General features: G+C 49.3%; 2 protein-coding genes across 2 annotated transcripts; one reads left to right on the top strand and one right to left on the bottom strand.

Annotated features, from left to right (window-relative positions):
- Positions 1 to 3,194: 3,194 nt before the first annotated feature.
- Positions 3,195 to 14,116, bottom strand: Sgca (sarcoglycan alpha). The gene is made up of 9 exons (XM_051158349.1): positions 13,888 to 14,116; positions 13,637 to 13,791; positions 13,378 to 13,450; positions 12,752 to 12,950; positions 11,977 to 12,139; positions 10,863 to 11,071; positions 10,632 to 10,658; positions 3,651 to 3,843; positions 3,195 to 3,411 (listed from the first exon to the last, which is right to left on the bottom strand). Exons 1-8 carry the CDS (start codon positions 14,099 to 14,101, stop codon positions 3,663 to 3,665), a joined length of 1,221 nt encoding a protein of 406 aa, XP_051014306.1. The 5' UTR covers positions 14,102 to 14,116; the 3' UTR covers positions 3,195 to 3,411; positions 3,651 to 3,662.
- On the top strand, positions 8,772 to 9,819 carry LOC127200214 (spermatid-specific linker histone H1-like protein). Its single transcript, XM_051158348.1, has one exon. The coding sequence runs from the start codon at positions 9,191 to 9,193 to the stop codon at positions 9,695 to 9,697; it is 507 nt and encodes a 168-aa protein (XP_051014305.1). The 5' UTR covers positions 8,772 to 9,190; the 3' UTR covers positions 9,698 to 9,819.
- Positions 14,117 to 26,332: the final 12,216 nt, after the last annotated feature.

Consider the following 26,332-nt stretch of genomic DNA (forward strand, 5'->3'; position numbering starts at 1 on the left):
CTAGGATTTAAGGTGTGTGCCACCACGCCCGACTAATATTTTTCATTTTTTAGCATCCATGTTTAAAAAGGAACAAAGATGAATTGGGGTGTAGCTCAAGGTGGTCTCTAGGCATCACGTCTACTTCAAAACCTGGGTTATAGCTGGGTGTGGTGGCACACGCCTTTAATCCCAGCACTTGGTAGGCAGAGGCAGGCGGATCACTGTGAGTTCGAGGCCAGCCTGGTCTACGAAGTGAGTCCAGGACAGCCAAGGCTACACAGAGAAACCCTGTCTTGAAAAAAAAAAAAAAATCATGTGAAACTACTTTCATATTTTACTTTACTTAATATAGCCCAAATAACCATTCAAACCGCACACATCTCAGTTTGAACTAGCCATGTTTCTGGTGTGACCAGCAGCTCCATTGCATCAAGGAGTGTGAACCTTATCATTCATCTCCATTCAAAAGGGAAAACCAACATTTCATGAGGCATAGGTGGACATAGAGCCCTCCAGTCTGCATCTGTGGGGTCAGCGAGACTCACACACCTCTGAGCTGCATGGGTGCTTAATACGCTGTTTCTAGGTAGTGCTGGCATGCCTGTCTTCAGGGGTTCTCAAGTCAGCCCGGAAGTAAAGATGACTCCTTTTATGAGCAAAGTATGGTGTACCAGAGCCATGTTTAAACCCTGTCTGGGGAGGTGTTGCCTTAGTGGTTGAGACCTGCTATGGGCGGTGCCCAATATCCCAGGGTCTAGACAATGGAAGGTGGTGAGGAAAACATCTGGAGAGTCAGGCTGCGCATGTACAGTCTATATTTAGAATGAAGGTGGAGGCCGCTCATCAGGCCACATAAGCAGGGCCATCAACAGGGCTAGAAGTAGGGTGGAGCTGAGTTTAGGGCGAAGCCACAGAAGCGGGGAGGGGGAAGGCAGGGGGGAAGGGGAGGGCAGGGGGGGAGGGGAACCGAAGACAGGTGCTACTCTTTGTAAGGGGTTGTAGAAAGTGCTCCTGACAGAGAGGCTGCTGCCCAGGGAGCAGAGTGGGCACTGAGTGTGTCTGTGTCCTCCTAGTGCGCTACTGGTCAGCTGGGCGGTTCACATGTGTGTGCCCAGGCAGGGCTTCTGTAGTCACGCCATCCTTCCGGCTACTTGTCTGGGCCACTTCCTCTCAGGAAGGCAGCCAGGCAGGCTCCTGTGTGCTCTCTGGAACTGAGCTGGGAGGAAGAGGCTGCCAAGAGCCCAAGGCAAGGTCAGGAAACAGAGGGTGTGAAGAGCTGCCTTCTCACCCTCCCACCCTTGACCAGCCCAGGAAGGCCATGCAGGAGACCAGGCAGAGGTGAGAGGGGGAGCTGGTAGGGTGCAGGGACCCCGGGGGGGGGGGGGCGGGGGAAACAGCCTAAACCCCAGTATTGCATCACTGAGCTGGAGCTGTGCCCACCCAACAGCTAAAGGGCGGGCAGGCAGGGAAAGAGGAAACAGTCAATGTGAGTCAGACCTCTGTTTGTTATGCAAAGAACCATTTGGTTAGAGACGGTTCCCTCCAGCCTAGGTTCACTGAGGACGTATACCCTGCCAGTACCACCTGCTTCTGGAGGTGCAGAACTCAGTGGGGAAGGCTTAGCCTTTGGCCCAGAGAGTGAGTGCAGTCTCCTTCAGAACTCTGAGCAGGCTAGTCTGAAGGGTAGTGAGTCACTCCAAATGATAGTTCCCAGTCAGTTTCCGACTGAATTCCTGGTCTACACTCCCCCTTCTCATTACTGCACATAACTAGTCGCTGAAAAAGAAAAAAGAGAAGAGAGAAAAGAATTCTGAGCAGGGGCTGAAGAGACAGATGGTGCAGCACTTAAGAGCATTGGCTGCCCTTCTAGAGGACCAGGGCTGAACTCTAGGCACACTTCTAGCATCCCACAGCTGTCACTAACTCCAGTCCCAGGGGATCTGGCATCTCTTTTGGCCTCTCTACAGGGCATACATGTAGACAAAACTCCCATACATGTAAAAATGAAAGTAAACCGACCCCTCGGAGCTGGAGACGTGGCTCATTGGTTAAGAGCACTGAATGCTCTTCCAGAGGACCCGGATTTGATTCTCAGAACCCACATGACAGCTCAAAATTGTCTGTAGGGCTGGAGAGATGGCTCAGAGGTTAAGAGCACTGTCTGTTCTTCCAAAGGTCCTGAGTTCAGTTCCCAGCAACCATATGGTGGCTCACAACCTTCTATAATGAGATCTGGTGCCTTCTTCTGTTGTGCAGGCATACAAGCAGACAAAACACTAATAAATAAATCTTAAAAGAAAAAAGTTTAACCTGGCGTGGTGGAGCCCGCCTTTAATCCCAGCACTCGGAAGGCAGAGACAGGTGGATCACTGTGAGTTTGAGGCCAGGCTGGTCTACAAAGTTAGTCCAGGACAGCCAAGGCTACACAGAGAAACCCTGTCTCCAAAAACCAAAATAATAATAATAATAATAATAATAATAATAATAATAATAATAATAATAATAATAATTTTAAAAGGAGCCAGAGTGATGGGTGACAGACACTTGTATGCATTCTTTTAGAGATTGGCTGGGCCATGTGTTCTTGTTCCTTTGTTGTCACTTTCTGTCATAGTCCCCTTTCATGCTCAGCCTCATCCTACTCTACTAAAAAAGTGGTACCATGTGAGACCCATCACAGAGCAGACCCATCACAGACAGCACAGCAGCGGTGGCCTGCTCCAGTTGTAGCAAACTGGGCAAAGGATCCCAGGCCCCTGCACAGCCAGCCAAATACTCCAGAAGCCACATTGGCAACACCCAGCTCAGGGAACATTCCAGAATGGCAGACCTCTGGAACCTAGGATGGTTGGCCAGTCCCACCTCCCAACAGCTTCTCCCCAAACACAGTGTTCAAGGGAAGTTTCTGCGGGAACTGACAGGCAGGTGTCAACTAGATCTCTAGGTAAAGACCTGGACCCCCTACTTGTCAAACTTCTCAACTCCACAGAAGTCAGCGTGCGGGCAGACAGGGCTTGCTCTGTGACGTTAGGTGGCAAGTCACTCACTCTCCATGGGGCTTTAGCTTCCTGGTCTAGAAAGTGGGGCTAACAGTCCAGTCAAAAGCTCATGATTGGATCCAGTGAATTTGAGAAGAGCAAAATTGGAAGAGTCCCAAAGTGCAAGTTTGGCAGGCACTGGGCATTCTCAGAAGAAGAGGAAAGAAACAGAGGCAGGGACAGTCATTGAGAAGAAGGCACTAGAAGCAATGGAGGAGCAGAGCAGCAGGTATCTGTTTATTCTTGGGTCCTGACTCCAAGCACTCTCACCCCTCCCTATTCCATCCGGTCTTCCTGTTTGGAGCCGGAGGTCCAAGAAGGCTAGGAACTGGGATCCGCGGTGGACATGGTCATGGGTGGGCAGCTCTGAGTGGTATAGCTGAAGCTGGAACTAAAAAAAGGGCATGAGGAGGGCAGAGAGGAAGGTTGAGGGTACCACACTCCTGTCTTCCTTATCCTGACCCTTTCTTTGGTCCTGAGTTATGGGGCACAATCCCGGCACTGCTGAGCACCCACACACGGGGGTGAGTAGGTCAGTATGATCTCCCATATCCCATCATCTGCCCTGGCTTCAAGATAAAGGCTCCATTATTTCTCAGTTGGAGGATGGCACTGCCCAGCCAGACTCACCTTGCAGGGCTCTCAGTGCTGGTCCAGGATGAGGGGCATCTGTGCGCTGTCTACTCGGGGAGGCAACCGCTCTCCAGTACGCACGTTGAACATGGGCAAGGTAGAAAGAGGCCGGGGCACCTCACGGCTGCCTGCCATCTGCCGAAGCTCTTCTGTATTCTCATGGATGGTAGAATGGTGAAACATCTGGATGCTGGAAACACAAGCAAGGAGACTGTCAGCTCTGGGAACTGGCCTCTGGTCTGGCCTGTCACTGCCTCAGAGCTGCCCAGCAGTCTGGTCTGCCTACCAGGTCTGGCTCCTGGTAGACTCAAACTCATGACATAAGTGCAGGATGAAATGAGAAATTGAGAGGTGCCTGCTTGTGCCCAGTGATGGGTGCAGACAGCCTGGATTCAAAGCTATGCGTTCTTGGCTTAAGCTCTTTGTGTCTCTGTTTTCTCCAACTGTAAAATAGAAATAGTAACACCTACCCTCCTAGATTGTTATGCAGAGTAAAGAAAACACAGGCCAGTGTGGTGGGGCTGGCCTTCAATCCCAGCATTCAGGGAGACAGAGGCAGGCGGATCGCTGTGAGTTTGAGGCCAGCCTGGTCTACAAAGCGAGTCCAGGACAGCCAAGGTTACACAGAGAAACTCTGTCTCAGAGAAAGAAAGAACGAAAGAAAGTTAGTTGGGTGTTTAGAATAATGTCCCACATAGATAGCTCACAAGATCCCAAGGCAGGAGCAGATACCAACATGGTGTTTATATTTGCAGAAGCTGTTTTTTTCTGGGCTTTATAGTCTAGTGTTCTGATTTTTTTTTTTTTTTTTAAGATTTAGAATGCCCAGGCCTCAAACTCCATACTCCATACTTATTGCGGATGACTTTGAATTCCTGATCCTCTTTGCTTCTACCTCCCAAATGCTAGGATTATAAGTATGTGCCACCATCCTCCTCAGATGTATAATGCTTTTAGATTCCAATGGTTCTCTCAGATCCTTCCAGCATCCATGACCTCCCTCAATATCATCTGCCAGTGTCACAGCTAATTCTCTCCCTTTCTCCCACCCTTATGTAGCCTGGCCACCTTTTTGTTTTGTTTTGTTTTGTTTTTCGAGAGAGGGTCTCTCTGTGTTAGCCTTGGCTGTCCTGGGCTCACAGCGAGCTGCTGGCTTCCGCCTCCCTAGTGCTGGGATTAAAGGCGTCCGCCATCACGCCTGGCTTAGCCTGGCCATTTTACCCATCCCTTCGCCTCCTCTTTTTATCTAGCTTTTGACTCTTCCCCACAGCCCACCAACTTCTGAATCTCATTATCTGGGTTCCTCCTTGAACCTGATTTCTGCTCTTCTGTACCTGACATCCCACCCCCCCCCCCCCACCCCTCATACTTGCTTCCCTGTCTCTTACAGCTCCACCCTCGGTAACTGGGAAACCCCATCCGTCAGAGGGCCCTTCCTCAACTTCAGCTTCGGGTCCAGCTTTAGTCACACCCAACAGTCCTGGGTAGTTGCTTTCTGTTGTGCAGGAACAAGCTGCTATGTGTCTGAGCAGCAGGGGGCAGCAGAGGACCGAAGCATGAGGATTTGCCTTGGTTTCGCCCACCCCCACCCCACCCCCACTGGGCTTCTATTGCTTACTGCTTTGTGGCATTTGGTAAATGGCCTAACCTCTCTGGGCTGTTATTCTAGGGAGCTATATTTTACTATAGTAAGCCCAGCAGAGAGTCTGACCTCCAGGCGAGGTTGCTTTCAAGCCTCATTTACATGAACACACCTTAGTCCTTCGCTTAGTCTGGTGACGTTTTCAAGTCATAACAGAGACTAATCTCTGTACACGATGAATTTTCTGCTAGGCACGGTGGGGCCCAGGACATGGAAGGCTGAGGCAGGAAGATTTGAGTTTGAGGCCAGCTTGGGCTACACAGTGAAGCATCTCAAAAACAGTAAAATAACAACAACAACAACAATAATTAATGATGATAATGGAATTAGATTTTCTTATAGAAACTGAGGCTCCAGGCAGGCTGCAGAAGGCCTCCACCCTTGTCATTTGGTTCTTTTTTTTTCTCTTTCTCTCTCTCTTTTTTTTTTATTGAAAAATAAAATCATTCATATTACATTTCAATTGTTATCCCATCCCGTGCATCCTCCCATTGTTATTTGGTTCTTAATAAGCTAGGGGAAGGGTCCCTACCAGGAATCCAAGTCCCAGTCAGTGGACTCCAGATGCAGCTAAGAGCCTGAAGGGTTAGGCCCCCTGAACCACAAGCAGGCCTGGGGGAGAACCAGCAGCTCTCCCCTTGGAGGTGGCACTGAGCACCCACTATCTGGGAAAAGAAGTGAGGTCATTGTCTAAGGCCAGGGAAAAGTTGGATAAGCTCCTAAATGCCCACTTTGACAAACTGAGTTGTCCGAAGCACAGTTCTCCATCACTGGGTGAGGAGAGCCTGTGGAGGGATGAGAGCAAGATGTGTGCGGATGGTAAGAGGAGCCTGTGAGGCAGGTGTGTCCCCCATCCCAGGAAAGACTTTCATCAACCAGCCCCACCCACCCCAATCCCACATCTGGGTATCATCACTCAGGTAATACACAGGTGGAAAAATCTCCCAAGAAGAGCAGGAGAGCACATGCCGAACCTTGTGGAGCCTTCCCAGGGGGCTTCGCGTGGCTACTCAGACAGATGGACGGTCAGGCAAGCAGCACTACATACAAATACACACACACACATACACACACACACACACACACACACACACACACACACTTGAGATCACAAGTCTCTCCCACATCCTACTCCATCACCAACATAGACCCATACGGCAATGGCACTGGTGCCTAGAGAACTTCGTGACCAGTCAGATATGATACAGGTGACAGCCAGGCAGCAAAACCACTTCTTGTGGCCAATTTGAAAAGTGGCAGACATTGACCTAAGTAAAATAAGTACTTCGGGGGGCGGGAGAGATGGCTCAGAGGTTAAGAGCACTGCCTACTCTTCCAAAGGTCCTGAGTTGAATTCCCAGCAACCACATGGTGGCTCACAACCATCTATAATGAGATCAGGTGCCCTCTTCCTGCCCGCAGGCATAAATGTAGGCAGAATACTGTATACATAATAAATAAATCTTAAAAAAAAAAAAAACTGTACCTGGTAGAACTAAATCAACACAGAACTCAGGCCATCAAAGGCTGATCAAATATAGGGCAAAATTATTGGTTCCAAACAAAAGGAAAGAAGTGGATTTCCTTGACATCAGAGCTGCTCAACTCAACCAGGAAAGCTAGAAGTGGTTAAAAAAAAAATACTGGCCATAAGAGAAAAGTCACAGTACCAGTGGCACAACTGATCAAATCTGGCACAATCTGCCAAAAAGTATTAAAAAAAAACATTTAGGGGCTGGGAAGATAGCTCAGTGGTTAAGAGTACTGTCTGCTCTTACAGAGGTCCTAAGTTCAATTCCCAGCAACTACAGGGTGGCTCACAATTATCTATAGTGAGATCTGGTGCCCTCTTCTGGCCTGCAGGTGTACATGCAGAGAAAGCACTCAATTTTTTTTTTTTTTTTTTAAAGGAAAGAAAAAAAATCTTCCTTATGAAACGTATGTTGAAATAGTTGATCTCAATGGGAGAGATCTATAACGTAAAAACAAAAAAAAACAAAACAAAACAACAACAAAAAAAAAAACAAGAGCCCAGCTCTAGGCATGGTGCTGCACACCTTTAATCCTAACACTCATGAGGCAGAGGCAGGCGGATCTCCGTGAGTTCTGAGGGCAGCCTGGTTTGTATAGCAAGTTCCAGGACAATCAGAACAACATAATAGATCCTGTCTTTGAAAAACAAAAACCCCTTTCTTTTTTCTTCGTAGTTTTGAGACAGGCTTTCATGGAACCAGTACGGCCTCCAAAAGAGGCTAGGTGGGGCTCCTCCAATCTCCAGCTCTACAGGGCTGGGAGTACAGGTATGGGCTACTGTAGTCAGTTTAATAAAGCATTTTAACAGTTTTGTATGGAATATTGATCAATGTACATAAATTAAGGAATTGTATTTTACTCTGAAAAGCATACCCTCCATTTAAAATTACAATTCTTGCAAGTCCAGGACAGCCAGGGCTATTACACAGAGAAACCCTGTCTTGAAAAATCAAAATAATAATAATAATTATTATTATTATTATAATTATAATTATTATTATTAAATTACAATTCTTGTGCTTAAATGTATTGGAAGAGTTCAGGTGGTAAAGCACATTTCTAGCATGCACAGAGCCCTGGGTTCAACCCCCAGCACCATGTTAAACTGGGTGTGGAGGCACATCTGTAATTTCTAGCCCTCAGGAAGGTAAAGACAATAAAATAGAGTGGAATATTTTTCCTTTTTCTTTTTTTGGGGGGAGGGGGTTTGAGACAAGGTTTCTCTGTGTAACAGCTCCGGCTGTCCTGGAACTTGCTCTGTAGTCCAGGCTGACCTTGAACTCACAGAGATCTGCTTGCCTCTGCCTCCCAAGTGTTGGGATTAAAGGCATGTGCCACCACCACCCAACATTTAGAATCTTTTTCTTGAATAGAAGAAAAATATTCATCTGTATATTGAGGCCAGCACCGTTCCTCCAACAAATAATGTAACTAGGCATGGTGGCGCATACCTTTTTCCCCAGCACTTGGGAGGCAGAGATAGGTCTCTGTGAGTCTGAGGCCTGCATAGTTTATACAGTGGATTCCTGGGCCATCCAGGGCTATATAGTTTGACTATGTCTTTCCTGGGTGGTGGTGTCACATGCCTTTAATCTCAGCACTTGGGAGGCAGAGGCAGGCAGATCACTGAGTTCGAGGCCAGCCTGGTCTATCAAATGAGTTCCAGGACAGCCAGGGATACACAGAGAAACCCTGTCTCACCTCACCCAAAAAAAGTTGACCCCATCTCAAAATAATAAAACACTGAACTTTAGCATTTTTCCACACACAGATACAATGAATGGAGGCTTCTGGGAATCAAATGGCTTGGGTTAGGGATGCTACAGTTTAGTGAGACATTTGCCTAGTATGCATAAAACCCTGGCTTCCGTATGCAGCACCACTAACTAACAAAATAAGCCCGAGGATTTCAATTAACCTAGAATTGGTTCAGAAATGCACATAATAAGCAAGGGCGTTCCCTGTGTGGGCACAACCAGCCATAGGCCTCCTGTGAAGGGTGTCAGGCACAGCACATGTCCCCACTATCTTAGAAGAGTCAGTGGGGCTATTGTGACCTCCACAGGATTCCACTTATCTCACAATGGGCCACCTGAGGTCATTGCAGAGATAACTTCAGCAGCCCCTGAGCACACAGCACAAGTGTGCTGAGGCCAACCGTGGGTGATCATCCTCGGTCCTCCCTCTGGCCACCCAGGAGGTGTGGCCCCAGACCCCTACAAGAGGAGCCTCTGAGGGAAGCAGAAGCCAGAACATAGCTCACCCACTACTGAGAGTAACCTGGTGGACATTTCCAGCCACCACCCTGGAGGTCCTAGCACTCAGTGCTCTTCAGCCTTCCCCGGAAGAGTCGCAGAGAGACATGTCGCCGGTGTCACCATCCACAGCCCCAAATGCTCTGGTGGCTGCAGATCAAGACGCCAGCACATCAGGGGATCTAACTAATACTGGGCCCCACATCACCCACCAAACCCTGCGGAAGCCCACCATTTCGAAGGTGATTCTGAGGACCGTGGCTGACAAAGGGGTACGCAGCCGTGTGTCCCTTGCTGCCTTGAAGAAAGCTGTGACCACCACGGGCTACAATATGGCTCAGAACACCTGGCGCTTCAAGCGTGTCCTCCAGAATCTAGTGAAGAAAGGCATGCTCAAGCAGGTGACCGGCAAGGGTGCCTCAGGCTCTTTCCGCCTGGGCAAGAAGAAAGCCTTCAAGTCCAAGGGCAAGGCCAAAAGACGCAAGCGGAGGCAGAGGAGGCAGAAGCAAGGGCAGTGGCAGTCTGAACCACGCCAGTCACTACTAGGCTCCAAAAGGAGCCATAAACGGCTTTTCAAGGGAGTTCGCAGGGTGGCCAAAGGCCTCCGCCATTAATGGGGCAGGGCAGGCGGGGGCGCCAGGCTTAACCACAAGCTCAGTCAAGTGGGAATAAAAGCCTAACTTATTTCACAACTGACTCCTGGAATCTTTGGGGTTCGGAGAGTGGGAAAATTAGGCCAGGGGCGGGGGGGGGAAGGTGGGGGGGGGGCCGAGGGCAGGGGGGCGCGCAGCGGGGGACGGGGGGAGAGGCCATGTGCAGGAGGAACCTGAAGCAGAATGAGCTTGGAAAGATGAGCATCCCTTACCATCAGCTAGGCCGGTCACATCCTGTCCTCATGGAGAGCCAGAGGCCAGCCAGGTGCCTGGCTCGCCGTAGCGGGGAGGAAGGGGGCGGGGGGAGGGGCGAAAGAGAGAGAGGAGGGATGAAGAGGGAAAAGACAGGAGAGAGAAGAGGAGGAAGGAGGAAGGAAGGGAGGGAGGAAGGAAGGGAGGGAGGGGAGGAGAGAGGGAGGGAAAGAGAGCAAAGGAGAGGAGAGAGGGAAAAGAGAATCCACTCTGGGAAGTCCTTGTTGCTTCTCAGACCCTTTCCCCTGGGCAGTGGCAGGTACCCCTTTGCTTTTTTTTTTTTTTTTTTTTTTTTAATAAATATTTTTGGTTTTCTTTTGAGACAGAGTTTCTTTGTGTAGCCTTAAGTATCCTGGACTTGCTTTCTAGACCAGGCTGGCCTCGAACTCACAGCGATCCTCCTGCCTCTGCCTCCCAAGTGCTGGAATTAAAGGCTTGCGCCACTACCACCCGGCAGGTCCCCCTTTCCTATGCCACTATAGCCTCTTCTATGACCAGAACACGCGAGGACAAGGTCACGACATGGACTTAGCCTCCAGATAGACTGGGCAGGGCCAAGGCTTAGAGGTCTTTGCTGCTCATAGACAGTAAAGGGTCTAATTCAACAATCCAGGAGAGGGGACCCCTGGATTGCTTTACTCACTCAGAGGTAGCCATGTCTCTCTTCAGCCTGTGGAAAAATAGAGGTTGGGGGGAGGGGTGGGGGTCAGTACCAGTCCGCTTTTGCTTCATGGCGTCCCAAGAGCTCCCACGTAGGAATTCCTTGTGCATATATTCAGAATCCCCGCCCCCCACCCAGTTCCAAGCCAGACAGGAATGGCTGCCCGGCTGCCTAGAAAGGGTGCCCTACATTCCTCCCCGTCCAGCAGCTCACCGTCCTTCACGCCGACAGCACATGATGTAAGCCAGCAGCAGGGTGAGCAGCAAAGCCACCAGGAGGGGCACCAAGAGGGTGACCAGGGCATCTGCCAGGAAGTCTCGGCCTGTGGCCTCAGTGGGTGGGCAGAAGAACGGGTCGTGTTCCAGGACCCCATCGCCTGAAGTAGGCACCTCATCCAGGGGCTCTGGCACCGACTTGTCCACCTGCAAAAAGTTTAGAGCTGACCTAGGAGCAGCTCAACGGACACAGGGACATTGCCTCAGGAGACACGGCAGGGGGTTTGCAACAACCAACAATGAACCTCATATAACCACCGACCTGTCCCTGCCTGCCTCCCCTGGTCCTTGTGACTACAGAACAAACAGGATGAAGGGCTAGGAGAAGCCAGGTCTAGGAGAGGCAAGCACATACAATGGGTAGGGCTGGTGCTAGGTTTGGACCACCTGCATCTGAACTCTGACTCAGGCTAGTGATTCACTGGGGTGACACAGTTCCCTCAGCTCTGAATTCAGAATGATGGCAGTATACCTATCCCCACAATGAATCATAGTGATAAAACATGCTGGGGACATGGTGCGCAGCACACGGCCTTCTGTAGTCTGTCAGGGACCCCTCAGTCTTACCATTTGACCCTAAGGGAGCCCTCCCTTTTGCTGGTTTCCAAGGAGCAGGGCACACCAGCAGTTTCCAGCCTAGGGTCCCTTGAAACATCATCAAGAGCCACATTGGACCTCATACTGGAGGAAGGCTTGTTGGTGGCACTTTCACCAGAAGCAGATGTTACATAGATGCACGCACTTGCTTGCATTTGCTTAGGAGCTCTTGGTAGTTTTAGGTGTCAGATCTGGGACACAGAGCTGGAGAGTCCAGATGTGGATTGTAGGCATTGTTGCCCTCTTGTGGCAGAAAGTAGAAGTGTGTGTGTGTGTGTGTGTGTGTGTGTGTGTGTGTGTGTGTGTGTGTGTGTCCGTGACAGAGACCACAGACTGATGCTGAGACCCAAACTGACACTATCAGAGAAAAAAAGCTGGTGAAATCATAGATGGAGCCGAGTTAATGAGAACTATACCCTATAAATCCAATCCCTAGAGCCAGGATCCCTCCTCACCAGAGACACATTGCACCAGTCAACACGGAAGTGGGGTGCCAAGGTGTCGTAGCAGGACAGTAATGGAGGCTGTCCCCGGGCACAACGGGCATAGCTGTCAGGTGATGCCACCATCTTCAGGCAGGTGGAGAAGGGTGTGGCGGAGCCCACCTTAATGTATACCCTGTAGCCGAAAGGAGCCACTGTGAGCATGGTCGACATGAATAGGGCAACACTCTGATGTCTAAGGAAAGGTGAAGGTACCCTGACAGTAGTCCAGGACCTGGGGGGAAGGGTGGCTAGGGAAAGTGGCCCACGGGAGACACATCAGGAGCTGGTGGGAGAGGTCACAGCCCCCAAGACCTGAGACCACTTTTTCCTTTCTTTTTGTTTTTTGAGGCAGGGTTTCTTTTGTAGTCCTGGCCATCCTGGACTCGCTTTGTAGACCAGGCTGGCCTTGAACTCACAGCGATCCACTTGCCTCTGCCTCCCAAGTGCTGGGATTAAAGGCATGAGCCACCACGCCCAGCTCTGAGACCACTTTTTAATACACCCCAGAAATGTAACAAATGGATCTCTAATGTCCTCAAGGGGTATCAGCAAGTACAGAATTCAGGGTAACAAGGGGTTTGGGCCCAAGGAGAACAAGGAGATGGAATGGAATGGATAGTGGCGTGAAACAAAGAAGATGACCGTGAGGAAGGCAGGCCACAGTGGTAAACAGAAAATCAGGGAGATGCCTATTTTTTTTTTTTCACCACTCAACCAGGAAACCCTTCCTGGATTGCCCCCTTACCCTTCCTTCCGTCCCTCAATGGGCAGAGGGACACGGCCTCCACGGTCCAAGGCAGAAGTGATGTTAAGCAGCTGGCGTTCCCCTGGCTCCCAGAGGCCCCCCAAGGCCGTGAGGAATCGGTTGGCAAGTGTGGAGGGCAGTACCTCCTCCACGTCATGGCTGCGCACCAAGAACTCAGCTTGGTATGGCAAGTGGGGACCTGGGGAGGCCAAGTGGGCACTCAGCTGGACCCTACCCTGTGCTTGGCTCCCCAGGTGCTTCCTAAACCTCCTCCAAGCTTTCCCACATTCCCCATACCATCTCTGCCCCCAACAGTCTGTCTACAACACAGCCCCCAAATTCCCCACCCCAACCCTGTATGTAGCCTGTGACTGCACAGTGCCTTGCAGCCTGTGGGCAGCTCAGTTAGTTACACAGCCGAAGGAGAGACCTCAGTCCAGAACTCCTTCCCTAAAGCTATCACCACCCCCACCCCCCCACCACCCCACCACCCCCGTCTACCCTGACACCCCCGAGTCTCCAGAATGATTTAGTCCCTCCCCACTGCTTCCCCAACACTCTCTCTCCCCGGGGAAGGTACTTCAAGATTGGCCCCAATAGAGGAATAGAATAGGAATCAGAGGTACCTTCCGGGTCCTCAATCATCATCATCAGCTGCTGTCTAGTGGTGTCAAAGCTATCCCGGTTGTAGGCTGTGACCTGGGGGAATGGAAAGAGGGCTGAGGAGTGGGACTAAGGGAAAATACTGACAAGGCGCAAACAGGGTATGCAAATTATATGTAAGCAAGCACGCATAAACACCAATCCCACTGACAAGGGCTACTCCTTAGGAGGCCCCAGAGGCTACTCCTAGGGGGTCTGGATGTCTCGGTGTAGTGAGGTCACCTCGATAACTTGGCGCCCACGATCTTCTGGAGTGGGAGTACCGTAGAGGAAGCCAGGGTTATAGGGGCTGCGTTGCGTGTAGCGCAGCCACCGGGGCAGATCTGGATGTCCCTGGAGGTGGGCGTGGTAGGTGAGCCGGACAGTGGGTGGCACCTCTGATGGGAGAAACAAGAGGGAGTCAACGGAAAAGGGAGACAGGACAAGAGAACTGCATCGGCACACTCCAGCCCAGCAGCTGGTCCCTCTCTTACCAATGTGCTCCGGAAGGCGCAGAAAGGTGGCATGTTCCAAAGGATGCACAAAAACACGACCCACAAGTGGCCGTAAGGTTGTCTGCTGGGCCTCGGTATCCCTCAGCCCTGCCAGGAGACCTGTGGGAACCCCATAAGCCCCAAACACAGAGACAGCTTCAGTCAAGGGCGGGGGTGGGGGCGGGGGGTGGAGCTCCCTTCCCCACAGTGTCATACACTCTTTTCTGCTGCATAGTTGAGAGGGTGGCAAGACCCAAACTTTTGTTGGCTTTGGATTCATGGAAGGGACCTCCAGCCGCCTTTGCACTCCATATTTTAGGGCTACGTGGGAGGGGACTAGTGTTTGGTTGAGAAAGGGGTATGCTGTGTGTGTGTGTGTGTGTGTGTGTGTGTGTGTGTGTGTGTGTGTTCAGGCTCCTTGGGAAAGAACCCCATACCAAATATCTGGGAGGCTGGAGGTAGAGAAGACCCTCAGAAAAGGGGGTGTAGCGATTCTGAGGCCCCCAATTCCCAGAGAAGAACACAGAACAGGGCCTGTGCTTTAGGCCAACAGGAGCCCAGCAAAGTGAACTTGCCCAGGCTGCCTCCGCCTTTCCTCTTAAATGCCAAATTTAGCCTGGTCTGCCAGAAGTAGAGTCCCAGCCAGCTCATTAAAGGGCCCACGACTCTCTTGGCTTGTGCTGTCATGACCACCCAGGGCCCTAGGACACCTCTGCCCTCAAAGTTCTCAGAACCCATCCTCCAGAGCCCAGCTCCCAGCCCTGAACCCCTGACTGAGTCATTAGCCCCTCCCCCAAAAAACTCTCTAGGTCCTACTCCCACCCCAAGCCCTTCTTCTTAGGACCCCCAACTCTTCTACCTCATGACCCCGAAATTCCACCCCTCATTCTGTCCCTCTCCCTAAAGAAGATCCCCAACTTGCCTGCAAGGAGAGGAATCCAAGTTAGGGCTGCTGCCATAGTTGCTCCAGCCTAGCCAGTGAGTGACAGGAACAGGGGCTGGAGGAGGAGAGGGAGGGGGAGGGCCGGGAAGAGGTGTGTGAGAGCAGCTGGGGCCAGCCTTGCCCAGAGTGCTGCCTCTTTCCATTCTCAGAGTGAGCACTCAATCTGGGGTGAGCACTGTCCTCACACATGGTTTCCCCCAGGTGGCCAGAGTGGGTTTCATTTTGTGTGTGTGGCTTATTTTTAATATTAGATAGTTGATGCATTATTCTGCACTTGACTCATTTCTTTTCACTTTATTATTTTGTGTGTTTTGCCTGCATGTTTGTCTGTGCACCACCTTAATGCAGCGCCCCCCTGGGAGACCAGAAGAGGGAATCAGACCTATGATGCCCTACAGCTGGAGTTGTGAGCTGCCACCTGGGGGCTCTGAACCCTGGTCCTCTGAAAGAGCAGCCAGTACTCTTAACCACTGAGCCATTGCTTTGCCCTCATTTTGTTGTTGTTTGGCTTGGTTTTGGGGGGCTTTGTTTGTTTGTTTGTTGAAGCAGGGTCTCACTCTGTAGCTGATCTGCCCTGGATATAGGAGAATCATGCTTGCCAGTTATTTAAGGAACATGACCCCCTCGGCTTGTCCTGTCGTGCTCACCCAGGGCCCTGAGAGACCTCTGCCCTCAAGGCCCCTAGTTCCACCAGCCTTCACTCCAGTTAGTGTGTTTTTTTTTTTCTTTTTTTCTTTTTTTTTTTTTCTTTTGTTCTTTTGAGACAGGGTTTCTCCATTTAGCCCTAGCTGTCCTGGAACTCTTTCTGTAGGCCAAGCTGGCCTTGAACTCAGAGAACTGTATGCTGCCTCTCTGGTGCTGGGATGGAAGGGTGCAGTCACACCCACGCAAAATGTATTTATTTATGCATATGGGTGTTTTGTCTGCACACAAGAGGAAGGTAATGGATCGCACAATTCTGCAGTTACAGACTGTTTTGACCTGCCACATGGGTGCCGGGAATTGAACTCAAGACTCCAGGAAAAGCAGCCAGTGCTTTTAACCACTGAGCCATCTCTCCAGCCCCTCAGTATATATTTTCTAAACCACCAGTTTTGGCTACTTTTGGCTAATTTTATGTATTTATTGTATATGAGTATTTTATCTGCATAAGAGGGCATCAGATCACATTACAGATGGTTTTGAATCACCATGTGGTTGCTAGGAATTGAACGCAGGACCTCTGGAAGAGCAGGCAGCACTCCTAACCACTGAGATATCTCTCCAGCCCCCTTAAGATTTATTTTTATGCTGGGCATGGTGGCGCACGCCTTTAATCCCAGCACTCGGGAGGCAGAGGCAGGCAGATCGCTGTGAGTTCGAGGCCAGCCTGGTCTACAAAGTGAGTCCAGGATGGCCAAGGCTACACAGAGAAACCCTGTCTCGAAAAACAAAAAACAAACAAAAAAAGATTTATTTTTATTTTGTGTATATAAATGATTGCCTATGTGTATTTATGTATGACATGCATGTTTGGTGCCCACAGAGATCAGAAAAGGGAGCCAGATCCACTGGAATTGGAGTAACAGGCAGCTGTGAGCCACCACATAGGTGCTGGGAACTGAACCCAGGTCCTTTGCAAGAGCATCAAGCACTCTTAACCACTGAGCTGTCTCTCCAGCCTGCCCTTCCCCCCCTTTAACATCTCATTGACTCCCACTTCCCTTGAGTTCCCAGCACATCCACAGTTGATGATATCCTGGCCCTTCCTCTATTTGGCCATTTTATCTAGTACCCTGCACCCCACCCCCAGCCCCACTCCAACATCCCCAGATTCTAGCCCAGCTTAATGTGTCCTCTCTTAATTTCCTGGCCTCCATCCAAGCTGCTTCCTCTGCCTGCTGTTCCCTTCCTGCCTTGTCCCTTGGGCAGCCTTTGACCAGGCCACACATGAAGCCTTTCCCTGTCCCTCCTCTTCCTAGGCTGGCTGGGTACTGCTGAGTCCCGGCCCATCCCATCCCTGTGCCAACCCAGCCTCAGAGCAGCTAGGTGCGGAACAAGGCACGCTAGGCTTCTCACCTTACCACCTGCACCTGACATGGGGTCTAGCAACTAGTAAGTGTAGGGGCTGGTTGATAACTTCCTTAACAGCAAACATAAGTGCCTGTTCCCCAGCCTGAGCCCTAAAGCAACAGCTCCCATGGCAAGGCCTGGCTGGAGAGAACCCAGACAGTACCAGCCAGGTGGGGACAGGTAAGCACGGAGGCTCTCTCTACCTCATGTAGCTGGAGCTAACTGCACAGGCTTGGAGTCCCAGCTTGACAGTTCCTGCAGGTGTGGTCGTAAGTTACTAGGCCTCTCTAGGCCTCTGTTTCCATAAAGATAAGCTGTATGGTTAGTGCTGGTCTCTGGGCCAACAACAGCAGCACATGTTCAGTCAGTCGCCTGTGTCGTACAGAGATGAGAAAAATCCTGCCTCACTGGGGCTTGTGTGATGGTGGGAAGGACAGATGACCTGTTGGCCTCCGTGCCAAAAGGCTCACATGCATTTATGTGCACAGACCCACTCCATACCCACAGCCATACCAGGAGGCAGACGTTAGCGGAGCCCTCGTTTCACAGTTGATAACACTGAGGCGTGGTGGTTTTGAACTCCCTCCCAAGCCATGCTGCTGCTGATTGAAGGCTCAGAAAGTGTACAGCCCTGGGTCCAGCTCCTCTTCCTCTTTCTTCTTTTTAAAAAATTTTATTATTATTATTATTATTATTATTATTATTATTATTATTATTATTATTATTATTATTATTATTATTATTTTGGTTTTTTGAGACAGGGTCTCTCTGTGTACACTTGGGTGCCTGGACTCGCTTTGTAGACCAGGCTGGCCTCCAACTAACAAAAATCTGCCTGCCTCTGCCTCCCCAGTGCTGGGATTAAAGCCGTGCGCCACCACTCCGGGCTTTCTTCTTTTTTAAAAAAAGATTTTTATTCTGCCTGAATGCATTCCCGAATGCCACAAGAGGGCACCAGATCTCATTATAGATGATTATAAGCCACCATGTGGTTGCTGGGAATTGAACTCAGGACCTTTGGGAAAAAAACAGCCAGTGCTCTTAACCTCTGAGCCATCTCTCCAGCCCTCCGACTCCTTCTTGACGCACTTGATGGCGGACACCTCTGACCCTTCGTTCCTGCATCTACACTTCTCTTGCAGGGTTTTCCACTGAGAACAGGTGGCGGAGTGCTCTCTCCTGGAGCCTTGAGGAAGAAATAGTGCCCCACCACTGGCAGCATCCCACAGTCCTTGCTGGTGAGGCTCCAAGCCTCGTGATATAAATGTGCTTCCTACCTCACCTCAGCCTGAATGCCCAAGCAAGGGTGTCTGAGACCTGTCCCGGGTCAGGCATGCATTCAGGTGACTAGTCGGCAAGTTACTTTGTCCTTGTCCCATTCCCTTCTTTCTTCCCACCTGACCCACCCTGGCTTGTCCCGGGTGAGTCACAAGATCTCCCAGAATGAGTGTCCACTCAGGCTCACAGGCGTGCAGTTTGTCCCTGGATCACCTTGCCCTCTCCTGCCTTCTCTGAGATGGAAGAGAGATGAAGGGGGTTAGAGGCAGAGCAAGAGTAAAAGACACTTGAGAGTGGGTGGGGTGCAGAGCTGACAAATGTCCCTGCCCTGCCCCTGAGCCTCCCATGTGACACCCTCCCCTGCTGCCTTCCTGCTATTTTTGGTGCCACTCGCTCACACCCTTAGCTGTGTTAAGGGAGAGCATGTCCCAGTGTCACCTACTCACAAAGCACAAACAGAGGCCCACAGAGGCCGGACACCCTCAATGGAAAAGCTACAGCCATTTCTTCTTCTGATCTTCCCCCATTCAGAAGAGCCAAGGGCTGTCCCAGAAATCCACTGGAGGCCCCCAAAGCTCCCAGGTCACCAGAGAACGGCAGGGCTGCTGCTTTAAAAACTCTTCAATGTGATTGGGACTTAGGGACCGGGAAGGTTTTGGTTTCTTTTTAGGAAACTGAAGCTGGGTGAGGAGGCACACGCCTTTAGTCCCAGCGTGAAGGAGGCAAAGTCAGACCGATCTCTGTAAGTTCAAGGCCAGCTAGGGCTACACACTGAGACCCTGGCTTCAAAAGGGAGGCCTGGAGAGATGGCTCAGAGGTTGGGAGCACTTGCTGTTCTTCCAGAGGTCCTGAGTTCAGTTCCCAGCACCCGTACAGGCAGCTCACAACTCCAGTTCCAGAGGATCCTGCTAGGTGTGGCATACGCTCATGCCTATTTGTACACTAAATTAAAAAAAATTTTTTTTTTGTTTGTGTTTTGAGACAGGATTTCTCTCTGTAACAGTCCTAGCTGTCCTGAACTCACTTTGTAGACCAGGCTGGCTTCAGACTCACAGAGAGCCGCCTGCCTCTGCCTCCCGGAGTGCTGGGATTAAAGGCATGTGTCACCACGCCTGGCTGAAATATTTTTTAATGAGCACAGAATAATAAAGTGGGCCCTTATATCTCTATTACCCAGCTTCAACAATTAGCAACTCCTGGGCCAATCTCTCCCTCCGTACCTCTCCCAGGTTCCCTCTCCCACTGAACTGCATCTGCCAACATCTCAGTGCCTATCTTTTAAAGATAATGACTCTGTCTCTTTAAACTGTAATCACAAGGTATTTATTATCAATGATCAAACTTCTCGTGTTTGAACTTCCATTCTCTTGTAAATTTCATCTTTATGCATCCTGTAAGACACTGAGCCTTATTGCGCTGCTCACACTGACCTCAAACTCTTAGGTTTAAGGGGTTTTCCTGTCTTAGCTTCCCAAGTACCTGGGACTATGGGCTCAGGCCTTGGCACTTGCCTGACGTCAGTGTTTTGTTTTGTCTTTGGTGTTTTTGCTTTGTTTTTGTTTTGTTTTCTCTTTGAGACAGTGTCTAATTATGTAGCCCTGGCTGGTCTGGTACTCATGACCCTTCCTGCCTCAGTCTCCCTAGTAATGGGATTACTAAGTGATCACAACACCCCACACATATTTCACAGTTTTGTTTGTTTTAAATGTATTTATTTGAGTCAGGATCCAAATAGGTGGATCTATTCTAACTGGTTAGTAGACTTAAAGGTCATTACATTTTTATAGGCTTCCCGTCATCTCTTCCTCTTTTCCTCCCCTCCATCCCTCCATTCTCTCCTCCCTTCCTCCCTCTTGCCCTCTCTCCTATGAAGGAGCCAGATCAGTTCTGCAACTGTTCACACTCTGAATTTGCTGACAGCATCTCCGGGGTGTCCTACACCATATCCCTCCCACCACCACAAATGGAGATCTCTGGACACAGTGATCTTCTGTAGACTATAGCTGGGCCTAGAGGCTGGCTCAGTTTTAGGCTCTTTTCTTCTGCAAGCCCACTTTATTGATGGGGACGGGGGGGGGGGGCTCTTTATCTGGAGGTGCAGTATGTACCATCTGCCGGTTACAGCTTTTGCTGTTCTGCCTTGCAAAATGGTGATACTCGACTTCTGCCTCTCTCTTTCATCGGTGGAAATGTAGCCAGATAGAAAAATTGCCCTCATGGTCGCTTTCCAGGTGGCAGAGTTCGCATAGGAAAGGGTGTAATCGCTCCCTTCTTCCCAGATCTAAATATATTGGCTTCAAAATAATAGGTTGATTTCCCAGCATCCTCCAAACTGACCAATTAGCATCTTTGTTTTCGTTAGTAGTATAATCATTACCTTACGGTTTAAACATATTTGATTGCTTCAATCCACCTCAAATAGCATCCCTCCTGGTGTTCAGGGTGTCCCACTTTTAATTATTTCTTTATTTATTCCTCATCACTTAGAGGTCGGGGGGGGGGGGAGCGGGGGTGGGTCAGGTCCCTGCCACTCTCAGCTTTATCCTAGTAAGCTCAGTTGGAGCTTCCCCCTGCTCCCCTCCCCCCTGCCACCGAGTCCTGCTCTTTGCTAGCAGGGTCTTTTTCCTCACCCCGCCTCCCCATTGGCGTCCATTTTCCCAGCTTCCAATGCCATCTGTCCACCCCAGAGAATGTTTGTTGAATGAATGAATGAGTGAATGAATGGATGGATGGATGGATGGATGGACGAAAATATCGCCTCTCTACAGTTTCATTCTATTCTAGTCTCCCTTTTGATCTCTAAGGAACATATTTCTTCATCTGCATCCGAAACGTATATTGTACGTCTTTGTGAGGGACAAAGGAAAGGCATTTTCATCATTGTGATCTGATTCTCGCTTCTGCCTTGCAGACTCCACCCACATCTTTCTCCCTCCTCTTCCCCGCCCCCAGAGCAACAACAAAGAATGCGAGTGGGTCAGTCCACCACAAGAGGGCGCGTTCACAGGCTCCAGCTGCCTCTGCGCTTGCGCAACGTTGGGGCTGGGAGAGCTGGGAGGAGCGAGGCCTGCGCAGCGCCCACTTCCACGCTGGGAAAGTACTACCAAGGGGCATGCGTGCTGGACCCAGCTGTTAGCAGAGCAACACAGGAGGACACGCAGGGGCCACGAGTCTATGGCGCGTGTCCTCCATTTCCATATCCAGAAAATGTACTTTCTTACCAGGAGGAGTAGGGGTATAGGTGGTTAGAAATAATGATCGCCTCCATCACCCATCTGTCTACGCATTGGTCCCCAAGGGCATTTCCCGTTCCCCTACCAACCTCAGAGACGTCTTACGGACACCAGCCTGGAGACATCTTCCTAACCCCTTTGTTTAATTTTTGTTCTGTGTTATTCTTGAAAAGGGGTTTCATAGAGTCCAGGCTGGCTAGGTTGCTAAGGATGACATTGAGTTCCTGCTAGGATTACAGGGTGCACTTCACCCTCAGGGCTTTGCACATGCTACGCAAGCACTCCGCCAGCTGACTTGCATCCTCTTTCCATAGGTGGACTTCAGGTACCCTAAGATATAACCATCCAAGAGCATGGAAACCGGAGTGCCAGACTGTTTCCAGTGCCAGAAGTTGGCCAAACTTCTATTACAAGAGAAGCAAAGAATGGGAGGAACTGTTCCCCGCGTGCCGCTGAGATACATTCCCTCTCTCAAGTGGAGGTCAGGAAAAGCAGTGAGCTAATAGAAGGCAAAGTGCCTTATAAACTGTAAAGCTCAGGGGAGTGTGTGGTTGGAGTTTTGGTTTTGTTTTGTTTTTCGTTTTAACCTGTTTATAACTGACAGTGCAATAGCAATAGCTGGCCAGGCTAGGGCCAGGGCAGCCCACCAGCACGGCCTGAAAACCGGAAGAGGTCAGCTTTAAAAGTTACTATTCAGTGTTAAAAATAAGGGAAGGGCTGGAAGGAGAAAACCAACTCCTGCAAGATTCCCTTTGACTTCTAAACATACCCCCCCACACACACACATACACACACAATAAATAAATAAATAAATAATGCAAAAAATGTAATTTTAGCCAGGTGTAGAGGCACACGCCTTCAATCTTTATAGTCCCAGCCCTGGTGAGGCAGAGGCAAGAAGATCCATGTAAATTTGAAGGCAACCTGGTCTACATAGCAAGTCGCAGGCCAGCCAGGCATGCATAGTGTGATCCTGCCAAATGCACAGTGTGAGCCTGTCACAAACCCATCCCCCCCCCCAGCCCCTGCACACACATATGTGTATAATTTTATAAAATAAACTGGTTGTAAAAGGATAAGGAAGATAAAAGAGACAATCGCTGGCATCTTTTATAGATGAATTATTTACAGAGAAAATCTAAGAGAACCTAGATTTGTCAGGCAGATCTGTGTGTGGCAGTGTGCTTGCTTCTGCGTGCTCCTGTGGAGGCCAGAGGTGTACTCCAGGTATCTTCCACTATCTGTCACCACCTTTTTTTTTTTTCTGAGACAGGGTTTCTCTGTGTAGCCTTGGCTGTCCTGGACTCGGTTTGTAGACCAGGCTGGCCTCGAAATCATAGGGATCCACCTGCCTCTGCCTCCCGAGTGCTGGGATTAAAGGCGTGCCCCACCACCACCTGGCAACCACCTTATTTTTTGAGACAGGATCACTTGTTAAGCATAAGAGCTTTGCTGTTATGGTTAGATGGCTGGCCAGCAAGGCCCCTGGAACCTGCCTGTCTCTGCCTAAGAGCATGCCACTTCACCCAGCTTGCACATGAGCACTGGGGATCCAGTCCCAGACAAGGCCTTATGCTCACATGGCAAGTACTTTACCCACTGAGCCTTGGCTAGGTTAATGGACAAAGATCAGCCTCCAAATACAAATTAAATAGAAAAATTCACTGTTTCTACACATTAACAACCACTCATTAGAAATTTTACCTTCTTAGCCTGGTTGTGGTAGCACATGCCTTTAATCCCAGCACTTGGAAGGCAGAGGCAGATAGATCTATAGAGTGAGTTCCAGGACAGCCAGGCCAAACAGAAAAACCCTTTCTTTAAAAAACCAAAACAAAACAAAAATCCCTTTCTTTAAAAAAAAGAAAAGAGCCGGGCGTGGTGGCGCACACCTTTAATCCCAGCACTTAGGAGGCAGAGGCAGGCGGATCACTGTGAGTTCGAGGCCAGCCTGGTGTACAAAGCAAGACCAGGACAGCCAAGGCTACACAGAGAAACCCTGTTTTGGAAAAAAAAAAAAACAAACAAACAACAAACAAAACAAAACAAAGAAAAGAAGGAGAGGAGGAGGAAGAGAAGAAGAAAAAGAAAAAATACCCAGAGAGGTGGGGGAGCAAGAGAGGGAGATCGAGAGACAGACAGATAGGCAGGCAGACAGAGAGACAGACTGACTGACTAGAGAGATGTCACAGGGGTTAAGAGCACTCTCTGCTGTTATAGAGGATCTGGGTTTTGTTGCCAGCATCTATATGGCAGCTCACAACCATCTATGGCTTCAGTTCCAAGGCCTCTGATGTCCTCTTCTGGCCTCTGAGGGCATCAGGCACACATGTGGTGCATATAAATACTTGCAGACAGAACACGCATACACACACACAAAAAAAACAAATATTCTTTAGTAAAAAGTCAAGATAAAACATATGTAAATGTTACAAGATTTTTACTGTTGTTTTGAGACAAGGTCTCTTTTCTCTGCATAGCTCTGGATGTCCTGGAACTCACTACTGAGACCAGGCTGGCCTCAAACTCACAGAGATCTGCCTAGCTCTCTACCTTCTCAGTGCTAGGACTAAAGGCAAGGGCCACAACACCTAGCTTACAAGATATTTATGAATGACGCATTACCCTATATTCTAAAAGGGATAAATGGGGAGATGCAGACACGGGGTCAGTTTAAGCTTGAGCATTCTCCCTGTGATTCTCGATGACAGTTCTCTCCACATTTTTATCAGCTGTTCCCACGCATGCTGAATTCAAATTTCAAGAGAAGCTTCAGAGTGAGACGGATTGTAAACCTCACACAGAACAGCAAAGGGCCAAGAGGGCGGTAGACCATTCTGAAGAAGAAAGTGGGCCTGTCCCAAAGAGACGCCCAGACTTTCTTTGAAAGTGATAGTAATTAAAACAATGTGGTATTGGTGCCACGCTAGACAAAGAGATCAATAGAATAGAGTGCCCAGAAATGGAGCCAAGTGTATGTGGGGATTTGATTTATGATGGAGGTGGCACAGCAGCTCAGAGAGAGAGAGAGAGAGAGAGAGAGAGAGAGAGAGAGAGAGAGGTCTATTCAATAAAAAGTGTTGGGACAATTGGTTTTTCATATGAAACCTCTTTACACCATCCATAAATATTAATTCCAGATGGATTAAAGATCTAAAGTGAAAAACAAAACTTTAAAATAATTAGGAGGAAATGTAGGCAATCTGAGTGTAGGAAAACAGTTCTTACATAAGAGACACAGTTCAGAAAAGATTGATTTTTATTATATTACTGACACCCCCCCCCCAAAGCCTTCTATTATAAAAATGACATTATGAACAAAGTGAAAAGACAAGCAACAGCCTGGGTGGCGATGTTGGGAACACATAAAACAGATAGAGCATCAGTATTCAGAATATGGAAAGACCTCCCAGAAACCGACCCTCTCGGTGTGGAAGCAGAAGGACCACGAATCCTAAGCCAGCCTTGGCTACACAGTGAGGCCTAGTCTCAAAAAGCAGGGGTTCCGAGTGTAGCTCTGCGGTAGGACGCTTGCCTAACATGTGCCAAGTCAATCCCCAGCACTAAAAGTAATTTTTTATTTTATTTTATTTATTTATTTATTTTTGAGACAGGGTCTCTCTGTGTTAGCCTTGCCTGTCCTGGACTCACTTTGTAGACCAGGCTGGCCTCGAACTCACAGCGATCTGCCTGCCTCTGCCTCCCGAGTGCTGGGATTAAAGGCGTGTGCCACCACCGCCCTGCTAAAAACTATGTCTTTAAAAAAAAGAAAAAAAAAAGAAAAAAAAAAAAAGAAAACATCTTGAGTGCATTCTAAATGGTAGCATTTCTCTTTCTCCATCATAGAACCCTGACCTGAATGAGTCAGGCTGTCAGGTTTTGGGGAAAGATGACTGACTCTTCATGAGCTATGGTTGGTCAAATGACTTTGTTCCTCCGGCCAATGACTGGTTTAGGCACAGACAGGCATAGAATTCTAGTTGCCAAACAAGAAAGGAAGCTTATCTGATTGGGGTAGGGAGGAGGAAGTGGATGTAGGAGGGACTCTAGGATGAAAAGCATCTACTATTTTCTTCTGCCTCTGGGTATCGCCACATTGCTGCCTGTGTGAAATACCTGGAGTTGGGGCAGCAATCTTGGAAATGTGGAGAGGGGGCCAGTTTAAGAGGCAGCCCCTTTGGAAATCTATCTGGTGCTATCTCAGAAAACTGGGAATAGGGCTTCCTCAAGACCCAGCTATTCCACTCCTTGGAATATACCCAGAAGATGCTCCAGCACACAACAAGAAAATTTGCTCAACCATGTTCATAGCAGCCTTATTCATAATAGCCAGAACATGGAAACAGCCTAAGTGTCCCTCAGTAGAAGAGTGGATAAAGAACTGTGGTACATATACACTATGGAATACTACTCAGCTATTAAAAACAGGGAATCCTTCCCGAAATTTGTGGACAAATAGATTGAACTAGAAATGATCATAATGAGTGAGTTAACCCAGAAGCAGAAATAGTCAAATGGTATATACTCACTTATATCTGTACTAGCCCAAGGGGCATGTCCCATGAAAGTCTTCACTTACCAGGAAAGTGGGACATAGGGGAGGACATCCTATTGGGACTTTAGGTGAGAGAAGCATGGGAGAATGGGGAAATAGCAGGATCCAGAGGGTCCTAGAAAACCTAAAAGAAGAACATTATGACAGGCGCATTTGGGCCCAGGGGTCCTGCTCAACCTATGGCACCAGCCAAGGACAATACGTGCAGTAAACATCGAACCCAGACCCAGGTCTAGCCAATGGACAGGACATTCTCTACAGTTGAGTGGAGAGTGGGGTCTGACTTTCACACGAACTCTGGTGCCCCGTATTTGACCATGTCCCCTGGATGGGGAGACCTGGTGGCACTTAGAAGAAGGATAGCAGGCTACCAAGAAGAGACTT

This window comes from Acomys russatus, chromosome 16, assembly GCF_903995435.1.
Source record: "Acomys russatus chromosome 16, mAcoRus1.1, whole genome shotgun sequence".
Taxonomy (NCBI): domain Eukaryota; kingdom Metazoa; phylum Chordata; class Mammalia; order Rodentia; family Muridae; genus Acomys; species Acomys russatus.

Excerpts from the sequence above, each read along its gene's own strand:
- LOC127200214 (XM_051158348.1), top strand. The coding sequence starts at position 9,191 with ATGTCGCCGGTGTCACCATCCACAGCCCCAAATGCTCTGGTGGCTGCA.
- Sgca (XM_051158349.1), bottom strand. The coding sequence starts at position 14,101 with ATGACACTGTGGGGAAGGGAGCTCCACCCCCCGCCCCCACCCCCGCCC. Across the intron at positions 13,451-13,636 it reads GTGGGCGCCAAGTTATCGAG|GTCACAGCCTACAACCGGGA; the intron begins GTGACCTCACTA and ends CCATTCCCCCAG. Across the intron at positions 12,140-12,751 it reads ATTGAGGGACGGAAGGAAGG|GGTATACATTAAGGTGGGCT; the intron begins GTAAGGGGGCAA and ends TTTCGGCTACAG.